At 43.5% G+C, this 22,891-nt stretch overlaps 1 protein-coding gene across 1 annotated transcript; it reads left to right on the plus strand.

The window, feature by feature from the left end:
- Positions 1–1,427: 1,427 nt before the first annotated feature.
- On the plus strand, positions 1,428–22,380 carry LOC110500595 (arf-GAP with coiled-coil, ANK repeat and PH domain-containing protein 1). Its single transcript, XM_021578013.2, has 23 exons — positions 1,428–2,154; positions 4,615–4,672; positions 6,302–6,421; positions 6,607–6,660; positions 6,862–6,920; positions 7,094–7,277; positions 7,784–7,828; positions 8,006–8,101; positions 11,089–11,163; positions 11,691–11,803; positions 12,132–12,183; positions 12,316–12,416; positions 12,558–12,669; positions 12,792–13,000; positions 13,083–13,152; positions 14,322–14,416; positions 17,511–17,707; positions 18,274–18,324; positions 18,403–18,581; positions 18,685–18,794; positions 18,870–18,980; positions 19,059–19,120; positions 21,044–22,380. The coding sequence occupies exons 1-23, from the start codon at positions 2,102–2,104 to the stop codon at positions 21,139–21,141; spliced, it is 2,304 nt and encodes a 767-aa protein (XP_021433688.1). The 5' UTR covers positions 1,428–2,101; the 3' UTR covers positions 21,142–22,380.
- The last annotated feature ends 511 nt before the right edge of the window (positions 22,381–22,891 follow it).

The raw sequence follows: 22,891 nt of genomic DNA on the forward strand, positions 1-22,891 counted from the left end.
CATACAGCGTTTTCAACTTACATATTTGACATTGTGCATGTTCATTTATACAGTAATTATTATTCAACTTGTCCTCACCTGGGATTTGAACAACCTCTTGATTAAAGAGTAACATAAAAAAAAAAAAATATGCCCCAACAACATGAGACAACTATGTTTTTTTTCTTCTGAAATAAGTAAATCAAATCTATGATGAGAGAATAGTTAGATAAATTGATAAATGACACAGATATGGTGGTGTAGTGCGGAATGTTGTGAACCAAGAGTTTGTGAGTTCAAATCCCATGTGAAGACATGTTGATTCCATATGTGTTATTTTATAGTTGTCATGTCTTGACTATTATTTTACAATGTAGAAAATAGTACAAATTAAGAAAAACCCTTGAATGAGTAGGTGTGTCCAAACTTTTGACTGTTACTGTATGTCAATTGAAAAAGTGTGTGTTAAAAGCACTGTGTGAGTGTGTCCCTAACCAAAACCTCCAGGGGACCATGACAGAACGTCCTGTTTTAAACGTCAATTGGACACAGGAATGTTCTTGCAATGTTTCCATGAATCGTGTCTAGAACATTCTTATCTGAGAACATGGCAACCATGTTCTGTGTATGTTTGGTGTGACGTTGATGGAATAATCTCCTAACCCCCAGAAAACTGAACACTGGAATATTCCTACTCCTATGAAAACATTAGGTAATGACTTAATGAGACTTTTAAGGGAATGTTCTCCACAGTTGTGGAAACGTTTATTTTTAGCTGGGTTTTATGTAATGGAGCACTGGTGGGAGCTAAAAGTAGACCTACATTTGCTCCAAATATATTCCTATAGCTCTTCAGCCTCCACATAAATTGTGATCTAGTTGTGATATCAACATAAAAGCCATATGGACATATGTGGTATTTTATGAGTTGTATATGCAAATTTAGCATACGCAGCCGATAGTGGGCGCTACATCTTCTATGATTGATGTGCATTCTCAGTTGTGTCCCGGCTCATACATAAAGCAAACTAGAATAATATGTGTACTGTTTTAATAACACACAATATTCCAACACCATTTTCTGACAATTTAGGATGTTGCACACCGTGATCCGCCAAGGTTGTGCAACAGGCTAAATTGTCCGAAAATTGTGCTTTATTAAACAGTAGGCCTAAACATATTCTTGTTTTTTCCCCCCGCCGGCACGAATGTTTTAAGCAGCTTTTTTAAGCAGTAAAATTATATATTTGCAGCCTGAATAGAGGATACTTAATTTAGCCGGTAGACGGGCACCCACTATCGGCTGCCTAGGCTAACTATGAATACGACTAAAAATGTATGCAACCACATGGTTATAATCAGTGCCTCTTAGAATGAATGTAAGCCTAATATTCGACTTATTTTAACTCCAAAATAGCCATTTCTAGCCTATTTAATCATATTCCCTTCTTTTGAACAACTTCCCTACCACCACAACACTGCAAGAACTGTCTTTTTTGCTGTTAGGTTAGTGCATTGGCACTTGCATACCCGGAAATAGTGTGAGGGGGAGGACCAAGGCATCAAGCGAGAGAGATCGAGATATTATTTTCGTTAGTGTGCCAGTCTAGTCATCCCAGGGTCCTCGAGGGAAATGCTGTATGTTAACAATTATTTTATTGAAGTTGGATTTTTTTACGGTGAAAGAATCTAAACTGTCGAGAAACAGTTTTTTTCTTCATTTTCCTGACTCAAGCGCGCACGAGAGCAAGAGCGAAGTGGAACAGCTGACCTATAATAAATTCATCGATTGCAGTTATTTGGTTACTAAGTTATTCTAATCAATACGTAATAACCTGTTGTTCCAAGAAGAGAGAGGCGCGATTCACTGATACCTAATGTCATGATTTAATGTCGAGAAGAATAGAATTCAAGACAACACAAGTTATTTATTGAAAAACCTAAAAACAATGCAATATACGTTCAATATGTAAAAATTATATTTGGAGTATTGCTTGTTGGGGGACAACGTCGCCAAAAGGAGCTAATCTATTTTCTCAAGCACCCTCTCCCATGTCACATTCAACATCAATAGAAATAGTTGCGGTTGTGTTATTGTTGTAATTTGTGTCAAAACCGAAGGATGACTGTCAAACTGGATTTTGAAGAGTGTCTCAAAGACTCCCCCCGATTCAGGTATGTCATGATTAACTCTTGAATAATCTTTTTAATGACTTGGGGCAACAGTTTACATAAACTACAGGCATTATTCATGCAGTCACATTATTAACATTGTAAAGTGAGAGCTAATTTGTAAATGCTGCATAAATGTATGTAGCTACTTACTGCCGGCAAATTACAGATGTATTCAAGGGTAGCCTATGTAGGCCTACTGTATGTTTTGGCAGTCAATTATTTAGACAGTTTCAAAACGGTTACATGTACACACAGGGCATCCTCCCTAACAGTGAGGAAATAGAGTAGTGCTACAAATGTTTTGGCTCAAAGTTACCTGTGCAATGTCAATAGATGCCTGAGCATTGGCAGTGTGTCACACCATTCTAGTTGCATCAGCACAACCAGAGGATGCACTTGTCAAATTACAAAGTGTCAGTCCTGCAGATGGTTTGGGGCCATGCCTCTTGCTTGGGGCCAGATTTGTCACTGCGATGAATGAAATGAGTCTGGGCATTGACATGAGGGGCGAGACACTACCTTTTCTCATTAATGGGGCTGGCTTTGTGTCTCGGAATAAAATAGTGAATTTATACAACTTTGTTGATTGTTGTAAGCAGAGCTCTAAATGAACCTTTTCATTGGTAGCATTGGTGGTCTCCACTTTAAAATGTTAGTTTAAACAAATACGATACAAATGTAGCAACGGCTGCACCGGACATACAACACAAACATAACAAATGTGTTTGCGCCCAATGGCACAAATATAATTTTGCTATTCGGTGCACTGGTGCTATCAAATCAACATTCCAGGTCATATGCGACCAAGATGGTTGTAAGTCAATGTGCGAATGCCACACACCAACCTTGGATTTCGGCTTGGCTTAATAATCTCTTTGAGAGTCGATATATATCTTTTTAAATTTAAACTCTAAAAGGAACACAATTTGAAGCCAAAAGGGAAGTGGATTTTGTGTTGGGTTTGAAAGTAGCTAATAAAAGAGTTTTGTTGCATTGGGTGTGTTTTGCCTCCCTTTTTTGTCTGGGAGATCAGGAGTAACTGTCGCTCTCTTTCTCCCTTTCTCTGTCTCTTTGTCTTTGCTGTTTTATCATTTCTTAATTCTTGTTTGATTAACCTTGTAAGTGGTGAAAGAGCTCCTAACTCTCTCTCTTCCTCTCTCCTCCCTTCCTCCCCATCTAACTCTCTCTCTCCTCCCTCTTTCTTGGCTCATGGTCTATCTGGGAGGCACACAGTGTCGGAAAGTTTGACTTGCTGTGGCAGTCAGTGGTGCAAGTTGACCAAGAACAGCGAGAAGGAGAGGGTTTTAGATGTAGTTTGAACTGAATGTGCCAGAGGTAGGCCTTCACACACACACACACACACACACACAGCTAGTGTGAAAGGGAGAGAAGAGAAGAAAAGAGACCGAGAGACATATCAGTGAAAGAAGGATCTAAGCGAGAGGGACTTCTCAGGAAAGAGGCATTGAAAGAGGAAAAGCGAGAGGCTACTACAGTACACATACAGACATAGAGGCCGAGTACTTGGGGTAGCACGTCAAACCACTGCCTCCTGTTGCTAGGTAATCATGGGGGTGGGCTGGGGTTGTGAAGTGGAACAGGAGGCGAGAGATACTGAGGTGATAAATAGGAGGCAGGAAGTGTGTTTTTTTGGGGGGTGGATCATTGCAGAAACTTAGTCTCGCTCTCTCTCTCTCAGGCACACTTACTCATGCACGCTCACACACACAGATATGCATGCCTTTTTATCACCATACAAACACAGGCGCGAACACACAGAGTAATGATTACAATGTGTGTGTGTAATGACACCGGCTTTGTTCCAACCTCATCAATTATATTTTCCACCAAACCTTTGGCAGTCCTGTTTGTATTGGTACCCCTGTCACGCTGGGCTAGGCGATTTGAATATGAATGATACTGAGCTGACCGACCCAAGACCTGCAGCCACTGTCTCTACTTCACCACCGGCAGACAAACAGGCACTGTCTGTTCTGTTTCTCTCTCTCTCTCTCTCTCTGTCGTAACTCTGTTTCTCAGCATCTCCTTCTCTCTCTTTTTGTCTTTTTTCTCTCTCAGTATCACTCTGTCTTTAGTGGAAGGCAGCGGAAACCACACTGTAAGGCTGTTGATGTGAAAGACAGACAGAGGAGAGGAGATACTGACTCATAGACAAACAGTCACAACAGCCACAATCTCCTTCCACTGGCCTTCTTACAGGCTTTAACCATGTATACTAGATCCCATGTGAAGCATCAAGTGTACTGCTTGAACTATCATGACGTCTGATATTACAGCCCAAAAGATGTCTTGGAGCCACATACATTTTTACTGTAGATATACTAACATTGTGCCACAAGTTCAACAATCAGACCAGTATGGTATTGCTCAAGCAGGGTGTGGATGCATGGGAAAATACCTTCTGCCTAAGTGATGTGGCGATGTCTATGTTTCATCCAGGGCCGCCATTGAAGTGGTGGAAGGAGATGTCTGTGAATTGGAAACGCGATTAGAGAAGGTGAGCGACAGTGAAACGCACACACACACTCATACACACTTCTTTTTCTATCCTCATGGGGACCTAAAATTGATTTCCATTGTAAATCCTTTTTTCCTTAAGCCAATTATTTTTTTTTGACCCTTTATTTAACTAGGAAAGTCAGTTAAGAACATATTCTTATTTTCAATGACGGCCTAGGAACAGGGGGTTAACTGCCTTGTTCAGGGGCAGAAGGACAGATATTTACCTTGTCAGCTCTGTGATTCGGTCTTGCAACCTTTTGGTTACTAGTCCAACACTCTAACCACTAGGCTACTTGCTGCCCCAATACCTAACCCCTGAGCTTAAAAAAGCCTTTGTCCTCATGGGGATGGTGGAAATGTCCCCACAAGGGAGAAATGATCTTGTTTTACTATCCTTGTGGGGACTTTGGGGGATTTCAGGTCCCCCACAAGCATAGAAGAACAAGACACACACACCTCCCCACTTTTTTGCTGCTATGCTCCGAATATCAAAGCTCTCGATATGAGCATAACACCACTTCTACAGTATAAACATGCCCAGCCGTCCACACAGTAGAGTGTAGATAGTAGTTGGACTGGGTCCGTTTTTGTGAACATCCCTTTTCTCTGAATATTGACTATGAACTGAGAGAGACATGGTGTTTTACCTGCGTTGTAGGGAATGAACTTTACTGCTGCTTCCCCAATCTATTGTCATCAGACGAAAATGGAACTTGATCACACTCTCCTTTCAATCAATTGATATTCCTAATTCCCTAAAGGGTTTGGTGCGCATAACATTTTCAGGTGCATACTTTGGTCATTCAAGTTCAGAGTCTTGAGAGTCAAATCAAATCAAACTTTATTAGTCACATGCGCTGAATACAGCAAGTGTAGACTTTACCGGGAAATGCTTACTTACAAGCCCTTAACCAACAGTGCAGTACAAGAAGAATAAAATATTTACCAAGTAGGCTAAACTAGAAACGAATAAGACAATAACGAGGCTATATACAGGGGGCACCGGCACCGAGTCAGTGTGCGGGGGTACAGGCCAGTTGAGGTAATCTGTACATGTAGCTGGGGGTGAAGTGACCATGCATAGGTAACAAACAACCACCGAGTAGCAGCAGTGTACAAAAGGGAGGGGGGGTTGGGGGGTTCAATGTAAATTGTCCGGTGGCGATTTTATGAATTGTTCAGCAGTCTTATGGCTTGGGGGTAGAAGCTGTTGAGGAGCCTTAGACTTGGCGCTCCGGTACTGCTTGCCGTGCGGTAGCAGAAAAAACAGTCTCTGACAATTTTATGGGCTTACCTCTGACACTGCCTATTATATAGGTCCTGGTTGGCAGGAAGCTTGGCCCCAGTGATGTACTGGGCCGTTCACACTACCCTCTGTAGCGCCTTACGCTCAGATGCCGAGCAGTTGCCATACCAGGCGGTGATGCAACCGGTCAGGATACTCTCGATGGTGCAGCTGTAGAACCTTTTGAGGATCTGGGGACCCATGCCAAATATTTTCAGTCTCAACCTATTATGTGTCGGAACAGTGATCATATTGGTTGGTAGTGCTATGCCATCTCATTTAGCATTGTATAGTATCCATGTTGTGTTGTACCTTGACACCTGTTGTTGTGTTGTGTAGCTGGTGAAGCAGTGCCACTCCATGCTAGAGGCTGGCAGGGCCTACTGTCAGACCAGCAAGAGCTTTGTCACAGGGCTCAAAGAGCTGGGCCACCACTGTTCTGGGGACAACATGATGGGGGTGAGTCTATAGAGATTCTGGGTAATACACTCTAAGCACTGATTTGGAATCATTGTAGAAGGAACCTAACTGTACATATTACTCATAGTAAATTATTATGAAGGGAAGTGAAAGTTCCGTTCTATTGTTTTCAGTCATAGAAAAAAAAGTTAAACTGACTAATTCAATGTTCTTTTCTCATCCAGGAGTGTTTGGAGAAATTCTCCAAGAAGCTGGCAGTGATTCTGGAAGCTCAGGGGGTGAGTTGGACTCCTCTATTGTGCATCGCTAGCTTTCAACGTTAGTTACTGTAGCAACCACTATTACATGTCAGGTGTCTGAGTAGCTCTCTCTCTTTCTCTTTCTTTGTCTCTCTCTTTCTCTGCCTCTCTCTTTCTTTCTCTTGTCTCTTTCTCTCTCTCTCGCTCTCTCTCTCTCCTTTGACTCTCTTTTTCTCATAGGAAGTGATTGAAAGCACACAGAAGTCGGTGAAGTTGAAGTTGCTGAGTTTTGTGAAAGAGTGAGTGAGTCTGGCACTCCTTTCTCATTCAGTCCTCTTTGCCCAAACTACTACCATACACTGCTTTCACAACTAATCCAGTCCCACCCACCTCTGGTCTGAAAGGGCCACTCCCTAGCATTCAGATATGCCTTATCCCTCCCTCCCTCCCGCTCCCCCTTCCCTTCTCCCAGGGACGTGCGTCGGTTCAAGGATGTGCGTAAGGAGTTTGAGCGGGGTAGTGAGAGTCTGGAGGCAGCATTGGGGAGGAACGCTCAGGCCCCCCGGGGAAAACAGCACGAGGTAGAAGAGGTCAGCCATGCCCTCCTCAACGCCCGCAAGACCTTCCGCTCCGGAGCCCTCGACTACGTACTGCAGGTGAGGGCATCCAAGGTGGATGGATTGAGGGAGATGGAGGGGTGAGTGTTTGCCTGTGCATACACACTGGCATGGCTGTAGAAACATGCTTTAATTGACTCCCCCAAATGCATTTTCAGCATGTTAGTTTGACTTTGAATTGATTTTGAGTGGTTTGCTTTAAATTGAATTACAGGCCAGTATTGAAACGATCAGTTCTAGACTGGAGTCTTTCTCATTCCACAGCCGGCTGGCTTTGTGAGAACATGGACACTACTCAAAGGCCTCAAACAGAATGCTAGATCTTTTACACATAACAGATGTCAGGACCAGGCCATATTTCTAACAAAATAATTCATAAAATATGCTATGTTTAGGGACATGTGTTTTGCTGTGGTGAATGATAACTGCATTGCCTGAGGGTTTCCCTGTAGCAGGCTGGTCACTATTAATACCCAGAGGTTCGTACTAGCTGCAGTCATAACCGCACCCATGTTCTGTTCCCTCCTGTTCACAAACTCTCCTAGATCAATGTCATCGAGGCCAAGAAGAAGACCGACATCCTGATGGCGGTGAGTTTAGTCATGTTATCGTTGGGAGTGTTGTAAAATGTTGCATGGTTAAGCTCACATGTGGGTGTCTAATCCTTTGTTTACTTGAGCAGTTGTTGAGTTCTTTTTAAGCTTGCATGTATTGTTTAGCATGTAGTTGGTTGCATGACAACGCTTTGCTCTGTGTTCTTCTGTCAGATGGTGTCTATGATGGATGCCCAGTCCCAGTTCTTCCAGCAAGGTCACCAGTCCCTCTCGGAGCTGGACGACTACCGCCGCACCCTGAGTGAAGAGGTAACAAGAACATGTGAAGGAATGAAAGGGAGGCCGGGAGATAAGTGTGTTGGATGAACCAAATTCATAGACGGAGGAAGAGATCTGTTCAAGTACGTTGTTCAGATTTTGAAATTAGGGAACATAGCGAGGGAGAGAGAGTGGGGTAAAAATAGTTAATGAGAGTGGAAGAGAAGAGGGGGATGAATGGATCTCCTCTTAGATGGCCGGTGGAAAAGGTTTATTCTAGTAGTCGATTCCATTGATTAATTAGCACACAAGTCCTAGCAATGAGCACCAGAGGGATGAGGAAGTCACAAGGTGACATCCCTCTCATCGTGACAGGAAACCGTGTGGGCACCGTCAACAGGAAACATTTCACATGACTGAGAAAGTTTGTGCTTGCATGCGTTCGTGTGTGTGTGTGTGTGTGTGTGTGTGTGTGAGAGCACGTGCATGCGTGTTTTCATCTAGTCAAACGGTAACGTTAGTGCCACACTGGAATAGCACTTCAGCATAACTGGAAGAGCTGCCATACATGGAGCTCTAGGCCTGAAGTCAACAGTAGACTAAAACTAACAGGAAGGTTAGTCAGAGAGAAGCTTGAAACCGGAAAGCAAGTCACCTTTCACTGGAGCATTAAGGCCACAAAGACTGTTTTATCTCTTCCTGCTGTTACAGGAAATGGCAAAAGAGTGAGAGGCAGAATGAGAGAGAGAAAGAACAAGAGGGCAAGAAAATGTAAAAAATACCTGCAGAAGGTGCTTAAAGACTGCTGGATTGACTGATATAAATATATTTTTATTTTATTATTATTATTATTTTTACAAAGATGACCAGTTTACAGAGGAGTATAAAGTGCAGTGATGTGTCCTATAAGGAGCATTGATGGCAAGTCTGATGGCTGAATGGTAAAGAACATCTATTTGCTCAAGAGCACCCTTACCTGCCGATCTATAAATTACGTCTCCGTAATCTAGCATGGGTAGGATGGTCATCTGAATCAGGGTTAGTTTGGCAGCTGGGGTGTAACACTAAATTCGGGGAGGGGCCAGCTGAGTACAAGACTGTATCATCTGCATATAAATGGATGAGATAGCTTCCTACTGCCCGAGCTATGTTGTTGATGTAAATTAAGAGCGTGGGGCCTAGGATTGAGCCTTGGGGTACTCCCTTGGTGATGGGCAGTGGCTGAGACAGCAGATGTTCTGACTTAATGCACTGCACTCTTTGAGAGAGCTAGTTAGCAAACCAGGCCAAAGGCCCTCCAGAGACACCAATACTTCTTATCCGGCCCACAAGAATGGAATGGTCTACCGGATCAAAAGCTTTGGCCAAGTCAATAAAAATAGCAGAACAACATTGCTTTGAATCAAGGGAAATGGTGACATAATCCATAACCTGAGCAGAAACCAGATTGCATACCAGAGAGAATACTATAGACATTAAGAAAGCCAGTCAGTTGATTATTGACAAGTTTTTCCAACACTTTTGATAAACAGGGCAAAATAGAAATTGGCCTATAACAGTTAGGATCAGCTTGATCTCCCCCTTTAAATAAAAGACACACCATGGCTGCCTTCCAAGCAATGGGAACCTCCCCAGAGAGGAGAGACAGGCTGAAAAGGTTAGAGATATGCTTAGCGATTATAGGGGCTACAATCTAAATCATATGACCCAGATGTTTTTTGGGGGTCAAGTGTAAGGAGCTCCTTTAGCACCTCAGACTCAGTGACTGCCTGCAAGGAGAAACTTTGTAGTGGGGCAGGAGAAAATCATCAGGGCTATTTGCATTAAAAGGGGTGGGAGATGAGGAAAAGTTGGACGGGCAACGAGGCATGGCCTAGTCAAATAGGAATCTCGACTTAATGAAGTGGTGATTAAAGAGCTCAGCCATGTGCTCCTTGTCAGTAACAACCACATCATCAACATGAAGGGAAAGCTGTGAGGAGGAGGGTTTATTCTCCAGGTCTTTAACAGTTTTCCAGAACTTCTTGGGGTTAGACCCACAGAGAGAGAACTGCTCCTTAAAAGTAACTAACTTTGGCCTTCCGGATAGCCTGAATGCACTTATTTCTCATTTGCCTGAACGAGAGTATGCGTTTGCCGAGCCTTTCACCAAATGGAATTCTTGAGGTGGAGTAACTCTGCCAGATCATGGTCGAACCCGGGGCTGAACCTGTTTTTAATTCTCATTATCTTTATGGGGGCATGTTTGTTAATAATACCACTGAAAATATTAAAAAAGAATGTCCAAGTGTCTTCAACAGAGGGGATCAAGCTGGTTCTTTACCAATTTACAGAGGCCAGGACATGAAGGAAGCCTTGCTCATTGAAGTTTTTTAGCAAGCGTCTATGACAAATCAGGACAGATCGTTTCACTGAGCAGCCATTACGAACACAGGCTGTAAAACAGTGATCACTAAGGTCATTACAGAAAACACCAGTCTGATACCTGTCAGGATTATTTGTGAGGATAACATCAAGGAGAGTAGCCTTTTGTCGATGTTTGGAGTCATACCTTGTGGGATTGGTAATATTCTGAGAAAGATTTAGGGAGTCCTGAAACCTTAGTGAGAGAGGGAGAAAGTAAAGCTACTATAGGAAGCTGCTTGAGGTTTTTCCTCAATCCTCCATGCAGAAACAGGGATTTGGGACAGGTTCAGCACTTCCTCCTTCCTGTTTCACCAAGAGGACGAAATCTGTAGTGATGGACTCCCTGACATCTAGCTAAAAGCTGTCCAAGCCAGAAGTCCTTAATCTCCTAGCCTGATTTTCCTCAACAGTTTCTACATTAATCTCTAAAACTACAAAAAAACATACACTGTTCCAGTATACTGTGAACATTATTCTCTATATTTTGTTCCCTGGCCGAACTGGCCTATCATGCTACACTGCCGTGTGTGATATAGGATAATGTGCATCATTTGAAACATATTGTATTCTGTGTTTTTTTTTAAATCAAATTTTTTGTGCCCGACTCTCTCTTTTTTTAATCTCATACACAGCACACTCAACTAGTGTTGAATTCCGCCAGGGAGAAGAGAGACATGGAACAGAGACACGAGGCCATTAAGAAAAAGGTGAACACTGCTGGATCCAAACTAAACACAGGCCACCAAGTTGGCTGCCGTGTTATTACACTAGAAGCAAATGTGTTTTGTAACTAAACCAAGACAGACCACAACCTGTCGTTTCCAATGGGGAAAAAATGAGGGCAGAACAAGCAAGGAGGTGGGCAGAGCCAAACACGAGCTAGCGCGATCCAATTGGTGCGTTCTAGCATGCATCTGCATATTTCCCTTCGGGAATGCCACCTCTGTGAAATGAGGTGTGGGCAATTCCTCTTTGCAATCCATCTAACAATGTAATTTTGTTCTTGCAAAGGGTAAGTCTACAAAATGGAGTTCACTTTGTTCAGAACATATCCTATCTGTGCTAGAAGTCTCCAACCGGTAAAGATACAGCTAGTCACACCTGATGACGTCATCATTTCCTTTTCGACATAGCTCGGTAGTCTACTGGCATCCCTGCATGACAATGATATTTACTAACATCCCTTCCCTTCCCTACAGTAATGTTTATGGTTGTGTTTATGTTGTGTTGGCAGGATGTGTCCTATGATAACTCCTTAATGGATTTCTGTGCTGATGCCGCCAACGGTATCGCCATGGAGGGCTACCTGTATAAGAGAGCTAGCAATGCCTTCAAGACTTGGAGCAGGTATGTTACCCCACCACACATTCTCTCTACTGCATGTTGTTCTCTCTCTCTTTCTCTGCCTTTCTCTCTCTCTCTGATATTTAAAGACTATAGCCTAGGAAGCAGAGGAGGCTGCTGAGGGGGGGACGGCTTATAGAAAGGGCTGGAATGTCAACCACATAGAACCACGTTTGATACCATTCTATTGACTCTATTCAAGGCATTAATATGAGCCGGCCTACCCTCAGCAGCCTCCACTGCTAGGAAGGTGATGGGTAGAATCATGATATATCTAATTATTGCATTATTTATTCTCATCTCCTTTTGATCTCCTGTCTCACGACGGTAGGCGCTGGTTCTCCATTCAGAAAAATCAACTGGTCTATCAGAAGAAATTCAAGGTGCATTTTTGAAAGCCACTGCTTTACTTTTCAATGCATTTTTTATAGCAATCCATGCAGAGACGACGTTAATGACGTTCACACACACCCACCCACACACACACACACACACCGTGTCCTTCTTTCTCTCAGGATCAGCCCACAGTAGTGATTGAGGATCTGCGTCTTTGTACAGTGAAGGTCTGCGTTGACAATGAGAGACGATTCTGCTTCGAGGTGGTCTCTCCATCCAAGTGAGTCTACAGCTGTGTGTGTGTGGGTGGGGGGTATATACAGGGAAAGTAGGGATGTGTGTGTTGATGTTGCTTTAGATATTTGTTTAGGGTATTTGTTTAGTGTTAACATAGTGATTTTGTGTGTGTGTGTGTGTGTAGGAGCTGTCTGTTACAGGCAGACTCCGAGCGCCAGCAGCAGGGCTGGATCAGTGCTGTCCAGAACAGCATTGCTTCAGCCTTCCAGGAACGCAGAGAAGACCCGCACTGTCCCGTGAGAAAACATACAAACGTTATTCATTCTGAACAAATGTGTTTCAGAAGCAGGTTTGTAGGTCATTGTCTACACAAAGAACGGTTTGTGTGTGTACATCTCTCGCTCTTTCTCTCACATAGAGGGAGCATTGCAGCTCTGTGTCGGGAGGCAGCCCAGGAGGAGGATGGCTGTGTGGGGAGCAGGAGAAGACGGGGGGCCGCGAGGCTCTGGAGGAGGTTCAGGCCATCCCGGGGAACATGCAGTGCTGCGACTGTGGAGAGCCCGGTCCAGACTGGGCCTCTATCAACCTGGGGATCACCCTCTGCATCGTCTGCTCGGGGATACACAGGTACACACACACACACACACACTCAAGCAAACACACACACACACACAAACTAAAATGTAACTACCTTCTATCCTTCTGACAGGAGTCTGGGTGTCCATTTCTCCAAAGTACGCTCCCTCACCCTGGACTCCTGGGAACCAGAGCTGGTCCGGGTAAGAATACATCCACTACGCTACCTTTGGATGCATCTCAATAATGTAGCATTACTAGACTAATGTCAAGGGGGGTTACTGTACAGTCGTGGCCAAACGTTTTGAGAATGACACAAATATTAATTTCCACAAAGTGTCTTTAGATATTTTTGTCAGATGTTACTATGGAATACTGAAGTATAATTACAAGCATTTCACACGTGTCAAAGGCTTTTATTGACAATTGCATGAAGTTGATGCAAAAAGTCAATATTTGCAGTGTTGACCCTTCTTTTTCAAGACCTCTGCAATCCGCCCAGGAATGCTGTCAATTAACTTCTGGGCCACTTCCTGACTGATGGCAGCCCATTCTTGCATAATCAATGCTTGGAGTTTGTCAGAATTTGTGTGGTTTTATTTTTTCCGGATGTAGCAAACAATCGGAAAGGGGATTCATCAGAGAAAATGACTTTACCCCAGTCCTAAACAGTCCAATCCCTGTACCTTTTCCAGAATATTAGTCTGTCCCTGATGTTTTTCCTGGAGAGAAGTGACTTCTTTGCTGCCCTTCTTGACACCAGGCCATCCTCCCAAACGTTTTTGCCTTACTGTGCATGCAGATGCACTCACACCTGCCTGCTGCCATTTCTGAGCAAGCTCTGTACTGGTGGTTCCCCGATCCCGCAGCTGAATCAACTTTAGGAGACGGTCCTGGCGCTTGCTGTAGTTTCTTGGGCACCCTGAAGCCTTCTTCACAACAATTGAACCGCCCTCCTTTTGAAGCTTCCAGTCTGTTATTCGAACTCAATCAGCATGACAGATTGATCTCCAGCCTTGTCCTCGTCAACACTCACACCTGTGTAAACGAGAGAATCACTGACATGATGTCAGCTGGTCCTTTTGTGGCAGGGCTGAAATACAGTGGAAATGTTTTTATGGGGATTCAGTACATTTGCATGGCAAAGAGGGACTTTGCAATTCATCTGATCACTCTTCATAACATTCTGGAGTATATGCAAATTGCCATCATACAAACTGAGGCAGCAGACTCTTTCTCAAAACTTTTGGCCACGACTGTACATGCGTTTTAGAATGTATTGAAACTCTATGTAGAAATATATATACTTTCTTTATTCAATAAAAACACAACTGACGTGTGTGTTTATCCTCCCTGCATTGCTGTCCTGCAGTTGATGTGTGAGTTGGGAAACACAGCCATCAACAGGATCTACGAGGGGCGAATTGATGAGATCACCATCAAGAAACCCCACCCGTCCAGTCCAAGGTATCTCACTCCCCACTCTCATTTTCATGAGTCATCACTTTTGATTAATCTCACATAGACAGTCAAGATGTAATAGCGTTGCCGTGTGATTTCATTGCAGGTTTATGAAGGATAATGGAACAGAACGTACAGATAGAAATATAGTGTGTAGACCAGACACAATTCTGTATTGTCTATATACTGTGGAGTAGTTCTATTCTTTACATTTCTATCTGCAACTTTCAAAACATTATAAAAAGTTCTGTTGAATCCCCAGGTATAAGAATACCCCTTTCATCTCCTTCTGGTGTCATTAACATGAAACTGCAGGGAGATGTTTTACAAGTTTTCCTAATTACACTTCAAATGCATACTGCTAAAATGTAAACTATACTTTTTCTTTGCTCAATATGCCAACATTCTATCTTCATGTACACTACATGACCAAAAGTATGTAGACACCTGCTACTCGAACATCTCATTCCAAAATCATGGGTATTAATATGTAGTTGGTTCCCCCTCTGCTGCTTGCTTCCATTCAGCTGTTAGTGAGGACGGGCTCTGACTTATGTATTATACAGTGCAGGAAAGTATTCAGACACCTTGACTTTTTCCACATTTTGTTATGTTATAGCCTTATTTTAAAATGGATAACATACATTTTTTTCCTCATCAATACATACAATACCCCAAAATGAATGAAGGTTTTTAGATTTTTTTTTTGCAAATATATTAAAAATAAAAAACAGACCCTATTTACGCTTTGCTATGAAACTCGAAATTGAGTTCAAGTGCATCCTATTTCATTGATGATCCTTGAGATGATTCGACAACTTGATAAATTAAATTGATTTAAAATGATTTGGAAAGGCACACTATTATTTTATTATTATTATATATATTTTTTCAGTTAAGAACAAATTCTTAAATGACCTATCCCGGCCACACCCTAACCCGAACAACACTGGGTCAATTGTGCGCCGCCCTATAGGACTCCCAATCACGGCCGGTTGATACAGCCTGGAATCGAACCAGGGTCTGTAGTGACCCCTCTACCACTGAGATGCAGTGCCTTAGACCATTGCGCCACTCGGGAGCTTCCACAGTTGACAGTTGACAGTGCCTGTCAGCGCAAAAACCAAGCCATGAGGTTGAAGGAATTGTCCAGAAAGCTCAGAGACAGTATTGTCTCGAAACACCGATCTGGGGAAGGGCACCAAAAACATTCTACAGCATTGAAGGTCCCCAAGAACACAGTGGTCTCCATCACTCTTAAATTGAATAAGTTTGGAACCACCAACTCTTCCTAGAGCTGGCTGCCTGGCCAAACTGAGCAATCAGGGGAGAAGGGTCTTTGTCAGGGAGGTGACCAGGAACCCAATGGTCACTCTGACAGTGTCCCTCTGTGGAGCTGGGAGAACCTTCCAGAAGGACGACACCTCTCGGCAGCAGTCCACATATCAGGCCTTTATGGTAGAGTGGCCAGACGGAAGCCACTCTTCAGTAAAAGGCACATGCAGCCCACTTGGAGTTTGCCAAAAGGCACCTAAAGGACTCCCAGACCATGAGAAACAAGATTCTCTGGTCTGATGAAACCAATATTAAACTCTTTGACTTGAATGCCAAGTGTCCCATCTGGAGGAAACCTGGCACCATCCCTACGATGAAGCATAGTGGTGGCAGCATCATGCTGTGGGGATGTTTTTCAGCGGCACGGACTTTGAGACTACTCAGGATTGAGGCAAAGATGAACGGAGCAAAGCACAGAGAGATCCTTGATGAAAACCTGCTCCAAAGTGATCAGGTCCATAATTGTGCAGGTTATCTCTCTCATTCCTCTCGCAAGGCATTCTGGAACTTGCAGTCAAAAAGCGTAATTCAATTCAAACCAATACAATTACATATGTAAATAACTGTAAAGAAATATGTTTAGATACAGCTCAATGAGTTAACTTAAACATGAACTATGTAACACATTAAAGCTACAACACAGCCAAGACAATGCAGGAGTGGCTTCAGGACACGTTACTAACATCTCTGGTGAGACTTGAAATTAGCTGTGCAGCGACGCTCCCCATCCAACCTGACAAAGCTTGAGAGGATCTGCAGAGAAGAATGGGAAAAACTCACCAAATATAGGTGTGCCAAGCTTGAAGCATCATACCCAACAATACTCGAGGCTGTAATCGGTGCCTAAGGTGCTTCAACAAAGTACTGAGTAAAGGGTCTGAATACTTATGTAAATGTGACATTTCAGTATATATTTGTTAAAGTCATCTGTTAAATCTATTTTAGAATAAGGCAGTAACAAAATCTGGAAAAGTTAAGGGGTCTGAACACTTTCCGAAGGCACTGTATCTGACTTCCTCTTTTCCTCTCTTCTGCTGCACCCCAGACAGGAAGTGACACAGGTACATGACGACGGCTGTGGTTTGTGCCGTAACATGACAATGACTGTGGTTTGTGTCGTAACTAAACTGTCCCCCAGAAATGTGCTGTGCAACTGCATGGCTTTGTGTATGTGTTCTGAATGTAAAGTAGAATGCAGTCAACCATGTTGTAATACAGTAGGGAGGGGCTTGTCAAATTGAATTGAACTGAATTGCTGTGTTATAATATGATGGTTTGTTAATGTGTATTACTGTATATGAAATTAATTTGATTTGATATATTGTTTTACTCAAATTGCATTAATGATCTGACACTCTCTTGCCTTCCTTTTTTTTAATATCTATCCATCTGTCTCGTTCTCCATCTCTCTCTATCCCCCTTCTCTCTCTTTCTCCATCTCTCTCGTTCTCCATCTCTCTATATCCCCCTTCTCTCTCATTCTCCATCTCTCTCGTTCTCCATCTCTCTCTATCCCCCTTCTCTCTCTTTCTCCATCTCTCTCGTTCTCCATCTCTCTATCCCCCTTCTCTCTCTTTCTCCATCTCTCTCGTTCTCCATCTCTCTCTATCCCCCTTCTCTCTCATTCTCCATCTCTCTCGTTCTCCATCTCTATATCCCCCTTCTCTCTCTTTCTCCATCTCTCTAACCCCCTTCTCTCTCTTTCTCCATCTCTCTATCCCCCTCTCTTTCTCCATCTTTCTCTCTCTCTCTATTGCTCCCTCAGGGGTGATAAGGAGTCGTGGATTCGTTCTAAGTACGTGGAGAAGAAGTTCATCCAGAAGCTCCCGGAGACAGGACGTAAAGCTCCCCTGCGGCGCTCCAGCGCCCGGAGGAACAGGGCTAACACCCAGGAGAGGCCAGCTGGGTCACGACCCCCACTCAAACCCAAACCCACCCGGGCCACCCTGCCACGACTCGCAGGTACTGGACAGGACATACACGCTCATCTGATTCGCACTATAGTGCCAAGCCGAGCAGACCTGTACCAGGCTGGCCTTGTTAAGCATTACATTACAACTGATCAGGTATTCAAATCAATAGCGTTTCTGCTTCCTATAAAAGAGATGTTGTTCTTTTCGCTGTCTGCTGATGGACTGGTAGGTGTTGAAGTGATATAAGTCCTGATCCAGTACAAATGTGTGTCCAGGTCAGGAATGTAAGCGATGCAGGTGCTGTGGGTTATTTGTGTCTGTCCAAGGGGTAGATAAGAGGATAGATACCAACGACAGAAATTCCACAACTTATCAAGCTAGGAAGGAATTTATGTCAAATATTCACACAATGTTGAGCCTCGCTGCACCTAAACTGATACACACACACACACACACACACACATCATCCATAAACCTGGTGACACAGTAAAAAGCGGTAAGCTTGGTACATTGTTGTAGTGTGTGTATTGTTATAGTCAGCAGGATAAACCTGTCATCTTGTGGCCTGTTGCTATACTGAAGGAATATCATGTGATGCTCTCTCTCTCCCCTCAGGGCTCAATCAGAGTGACCTTGTCCAAGAGAACAACACGGCCATTCACAAAGGTGACACACACACACACACAGACGGCCCACCCCACACACACACACACACGCACTAAACCCCCTGTCATCCCTCCACAGATGATGAAGATGACGAAGAGGAGGACCTGTCTGGTCTTCATCCCGGGGCGTTGTTGTATCGGTCTGCAGCGCTACAGCATTTCCCTGTCATGGCCGACGCCCTGGCCCACGGAGCTGACGTCAACTGGGTCAACACAGCCGAGGAGTCCAGCACCCCACTCCTACAGGCCGTCACCGCAGTGAGGAGAGCGATAGAGAGTGTTTATAAGAGAGCAAGCAGGTTTGTGTGAATGTATCGGTTTGTGCGTATATGCTCACCTGCCCTCTGACCCGTCTCTCCAGAACTCCTTGGCAGCGTGTGAGTTCCTGCTACAGAACGGTGCCAATGTCAACACAGCAGACAGCAACAGGAGAGGACCTCTACACCACGCCACTATACTGGGACACACTGGGTAGGATGGACACACACATGCGCACACATACGCACGCACACACACACACGCACTAACCTGGTCCCCATCTCCCAGGCTTGTGTGTCTGTTCCTGAAGCGAGGGGCGGACTACAACGCCAGAGACAACAACCAGAAAGACCCCATTACTATCGCCGTGGAGACAGCCAACGCTGACATTGTCACCCTGTGAGTATAAACTTCAGTTGATTTGTTGACACTAGAAGGGTTGATTGATTTTCTCACGACTCTGCTTTCTCCTGACAGGCTGCGAATTGCCAAGATGAACAAGGAGATGCGGGAGATGGATGGAGCCTTTGGCCAATCAGGTCACTCGGGGGGACAGGGTGTGGGCGGGACAGGGAGTGGGATGGGCCAAACCAGGAAGGGACTTCAGGCCTTGAAGAACCAACTGAGTGGATGGGCACTAGGGGGGCAGAATGAGTAGAGAGAGGTGAACTGGCATCGTAATTGAGGAGAGAACAGATAGGGAGGAGGGGTACCTCCGAGGTGCGTAGGCTACTCGTCTAACAGTTCCCAGTAAGTTGTGAGGTAACATTAAAATAGATTAAATTTTTTTTTAACATTAAAGTCAAGCATGATGTTCAAGTTATGTTTTGATTGCTTTCTGGAATCATTGCTGGACCCTTACTAGAGTGCTGTCAGAAGAAATCTGGACAAATAAGAGGTTAGGGGGAACGTTCTTGTAACTTATATGGGGAACGTTCCTGGAACTGAGAGTTGTTAACTGGATTACTGGGTAGGGACCATTTGCTGTATCTCCAAAGAGGGAGTAGAGTGAATGCAGTTTGAGTAGAGGGATAACTCGAATACAGGGTAAATGTATGGACAAGAGGCTTCTATACTGTAGTATTTCTGTATGTTGGAAGAGGCAACCATTTTGGGAATATAATACTAAAGGGAAAAACTGGGAAAAGGAGAGAACATTCCATAGAAGAGGAAGGAGGGACGTTTAAAGGGAGTGTTTATGTATGCACACCACGAGAGAGTCCACGTTGCACTTTGATGTAGAATGAATGAATGCCGTTAGTCATCCTGCACTTTACAGCCCATATAAGCTCAATGCAGATCAGTGTATGATAGCACTGGGCATTGGCCATGTTTAACATGTATTTATACACCTATATATAAGTGTAGAGTTCTATATGGACTTATGTGTGAATGTATTGTATGATACCACAGGATGCTGCTTGAAAAAGAATGAATCTGATTGTTAGTGTTGTCTCATCGTGTACATTTTATGCACCTTGCATAAGTCCAACAACCAATGGTATTTTCACTTGAGGGTTTTTCCATTATACAACTGTATGTTCCCCCAGGCTTGTTTTAACCTTTTCAAACGGGCTCTGTGGTCACACCTAAGTGGTTACTATTGTGTTTGACCGGTTTCAAATGCACACTGCCACCGTTTAAGCGTGGCTGTTGTTTGAGAATTAGAACTTGGTGCTGAGAACATGAAGATGTATAGAAAGTAATGAGCCACTCTGTCCATTGTAGTTCAGTGTTTTCCCAAACAGTGGCTCAGGGCCCACTGGTGGGTTATTGTTGTGGCCAGTCTTAGGCTGCTGGTCAAGCCTGGGTCGTGGCTGTTATAATCATGTTTGTGTCTATCTGGACAATGAACAATGCACCATGATTAAACATTTGGGAACCACTGGTCTGAGCCCATCAGCTAGCCAGTAGGCCTAGCTGATGCAACCAATTTGGGCTGGAACAGTGGACTCTCAATGGGTAGAGCTGTAACATTTTTTGCGGTGTTGTATGCGAAAGAGGGTGGACCATCCATTCCTCCATAGCCAAACTGTCTGCCAAGTTTGTTCCAAGTTATTTACTCCAGTACTGTCACAATAACTCCCTATTTCAAATCCCGGTTTAAAGTATCCTAACTCAAATCATTTGTCTGGCTCTGGAGGACTGAGGTTGTGAGGCTCATGTAATGTCTATACTCGGAAATGCTTCATTTGTCTTGTCAGTCTCTGATGTGCAGTGCTTTCTCGTTGTTGTTTTGTGAGCCTTTGTGTTCGTCCAATGAGGCGACTGCCTGCTCTGCGCTGCTTGCACAGTGTGTCCCTTGATGCCACCTCCTTACAGCGCTACAGGTAAACAGTGTGTGTGCGCGTGCGTCCGCGTGTATGCATGCGTGTTTTTATAGGAGTAGCCTAATGTCGGCAAATTGTAAATGTCTAAATCCTCTTTTCCTGAATTTTCATCTTATGTCTTGTTTTTCTAAGGTGATGAAACGTACCAGGACATCTTCAGGGACTTCTCTCACATGGCTTCTAACAACCCGGAGAAACTCAAACGCCGCAGCACAGACTTTAAAACTTGACCTTACTCAACAGCTGTTTCTTTTGTATGCTGTTGTTATGCTGTTTTCCTTTCTTTTTTGTTGTTGTCACACACACGCGCGCCGACACAGACAAACACACACACACACATTTGCTGGCCACCTGCTCTGCGTTAGGTCATTGCTCAGCTGGTGATTACTTTAGTAGCGGCTCCGGTCCAACAGTAATGCCTTTGTGTTTGGCTGCCAGAGGAGAACACTCAGGCTTAGTGGCTACATGAGACACTTGTTGAAGGAGATAGAAGATGTACAGCCTAATAATGACGGCTGATACAGTAATAACCTCCCATTGAATGACTTATTTCCTCATTTCATTTGGCTAACCATAGTCTAGCGGAGCCATCCGACACAATTCTGGTCTCGTTGACTCGACTGTAAGGCTCGGTTTCCCACAACTACCGTTGAACAAAAAAATGCAACTTTAATAGCTGTGTTGCTTTCTGTCAATCCTCCTCAATGTACTGTTGTGACAGAAAGAAAAGGAGGGATATGTTTGAAGCAAAGGGTAAAACTGTTGTATGTGCTCTTGTACTTGTCTTCATATTTTTGGATGTGATGTTGTTTCTTTGTATATCATGTTTTTTTTTGGGGGGGGGGGGGGGGGTCTATTGACTGCGTGAGGTACAAGAGATGTGTTTCTTGCGGAAAATTAAAATACCAGAGTTAATTTCCGTTTCTGTGTAAAGTCATTCAGTGGACCTAGATATGCTGGGTGTGTTTAAGCGGTAAGTCGAGCGAAGTCGACTGTAGACGAAAATAGCGAGTGAAGTGGGGGGGTGGGGTGTATCTGCGACAGCCAAAAGCAAGGCTCATTTCAACATGGCAATGTCAACAAAGCTGCTATATAAAAGGTTTTCTTTATAAATGTCTAAAAAAAACTTTTCTATACCCCCATATCACACACTCACAAAGTGAAAACGTATGTACAATTAATTGGTTAATAGAGAAAGGTCTCAAATATTCCTTTCATTTGTGTCCCCTGCAGCTTGACAATTGAGGCAGTTGGTTCCTGTTTAAGTCACGTCTTCGGCCATGTTTGCATGGGTATAAGTACAAATGTGATTCATTTGTTTATTTTTTCAAGCCTAAGTGGACAACTACTTTTTGTGTTAACTGTTTTGTGTACCAGTCCTAAAATGTCTTTGACTGGATATAATTGCCTGTACATTGTGTTGCGGTAAACGGGGTTCATTTTACCCAGGACCACCTATAGTTTCCAAAGCCACAGAGTTTACAACCAGAGGAGCATTGCTGCTTATTCTACGGCCCTTAAAGAGTGGCCAATCGGCTTAAATGTAGTATGTTTTTCAAAAGGGACATGCATATTGCACCTTACATAATTGCCTGTACATTGTGTTGCAGTAAAAGGGGAGTCGATTCTGCAATATTCATTTTAGACAGATGGGTTATATTTACACAAATACATGTGCCACAATGGAACACTGGAAGTTTACATTAAAACTGAATTGTAGTTGAGTTTCCATAAGTTATAAGAACATTTAATTGAATTTGGTACAATTTTCACAACTAAGCACAGAAATGTAAACAGCTTATCAAAATGGCTTCCGTTTCAAAACTAAGCACATTTGTTATTGACTAAATACAACAAACAAATTCAAAAAGGTACTTGTTCACTGCACCAAATAATTCACACCCTACATATGCTGTATAAGGATAATGACACTAAGACTGACATATTTCTCAACATGCTCACAAACTGCCATTGGATACA

Source organism: Oncorhynchus mykiss, chromosome 21 (assembly GCF_013265735.2).
Source record: "Oncorhynchus mykiss isolate Arlee chromosome 21, USDA_OmykA_1.1, whole genome shotgun sequence".
In the NCBI taxonomy this organism is placed as follows: Eukaryota; Metazoa; Chordata; class Actinopteri; order Salmoniformes; family Salmonidae; genus Oncorhynchus; species Oncorhynchus mykiss.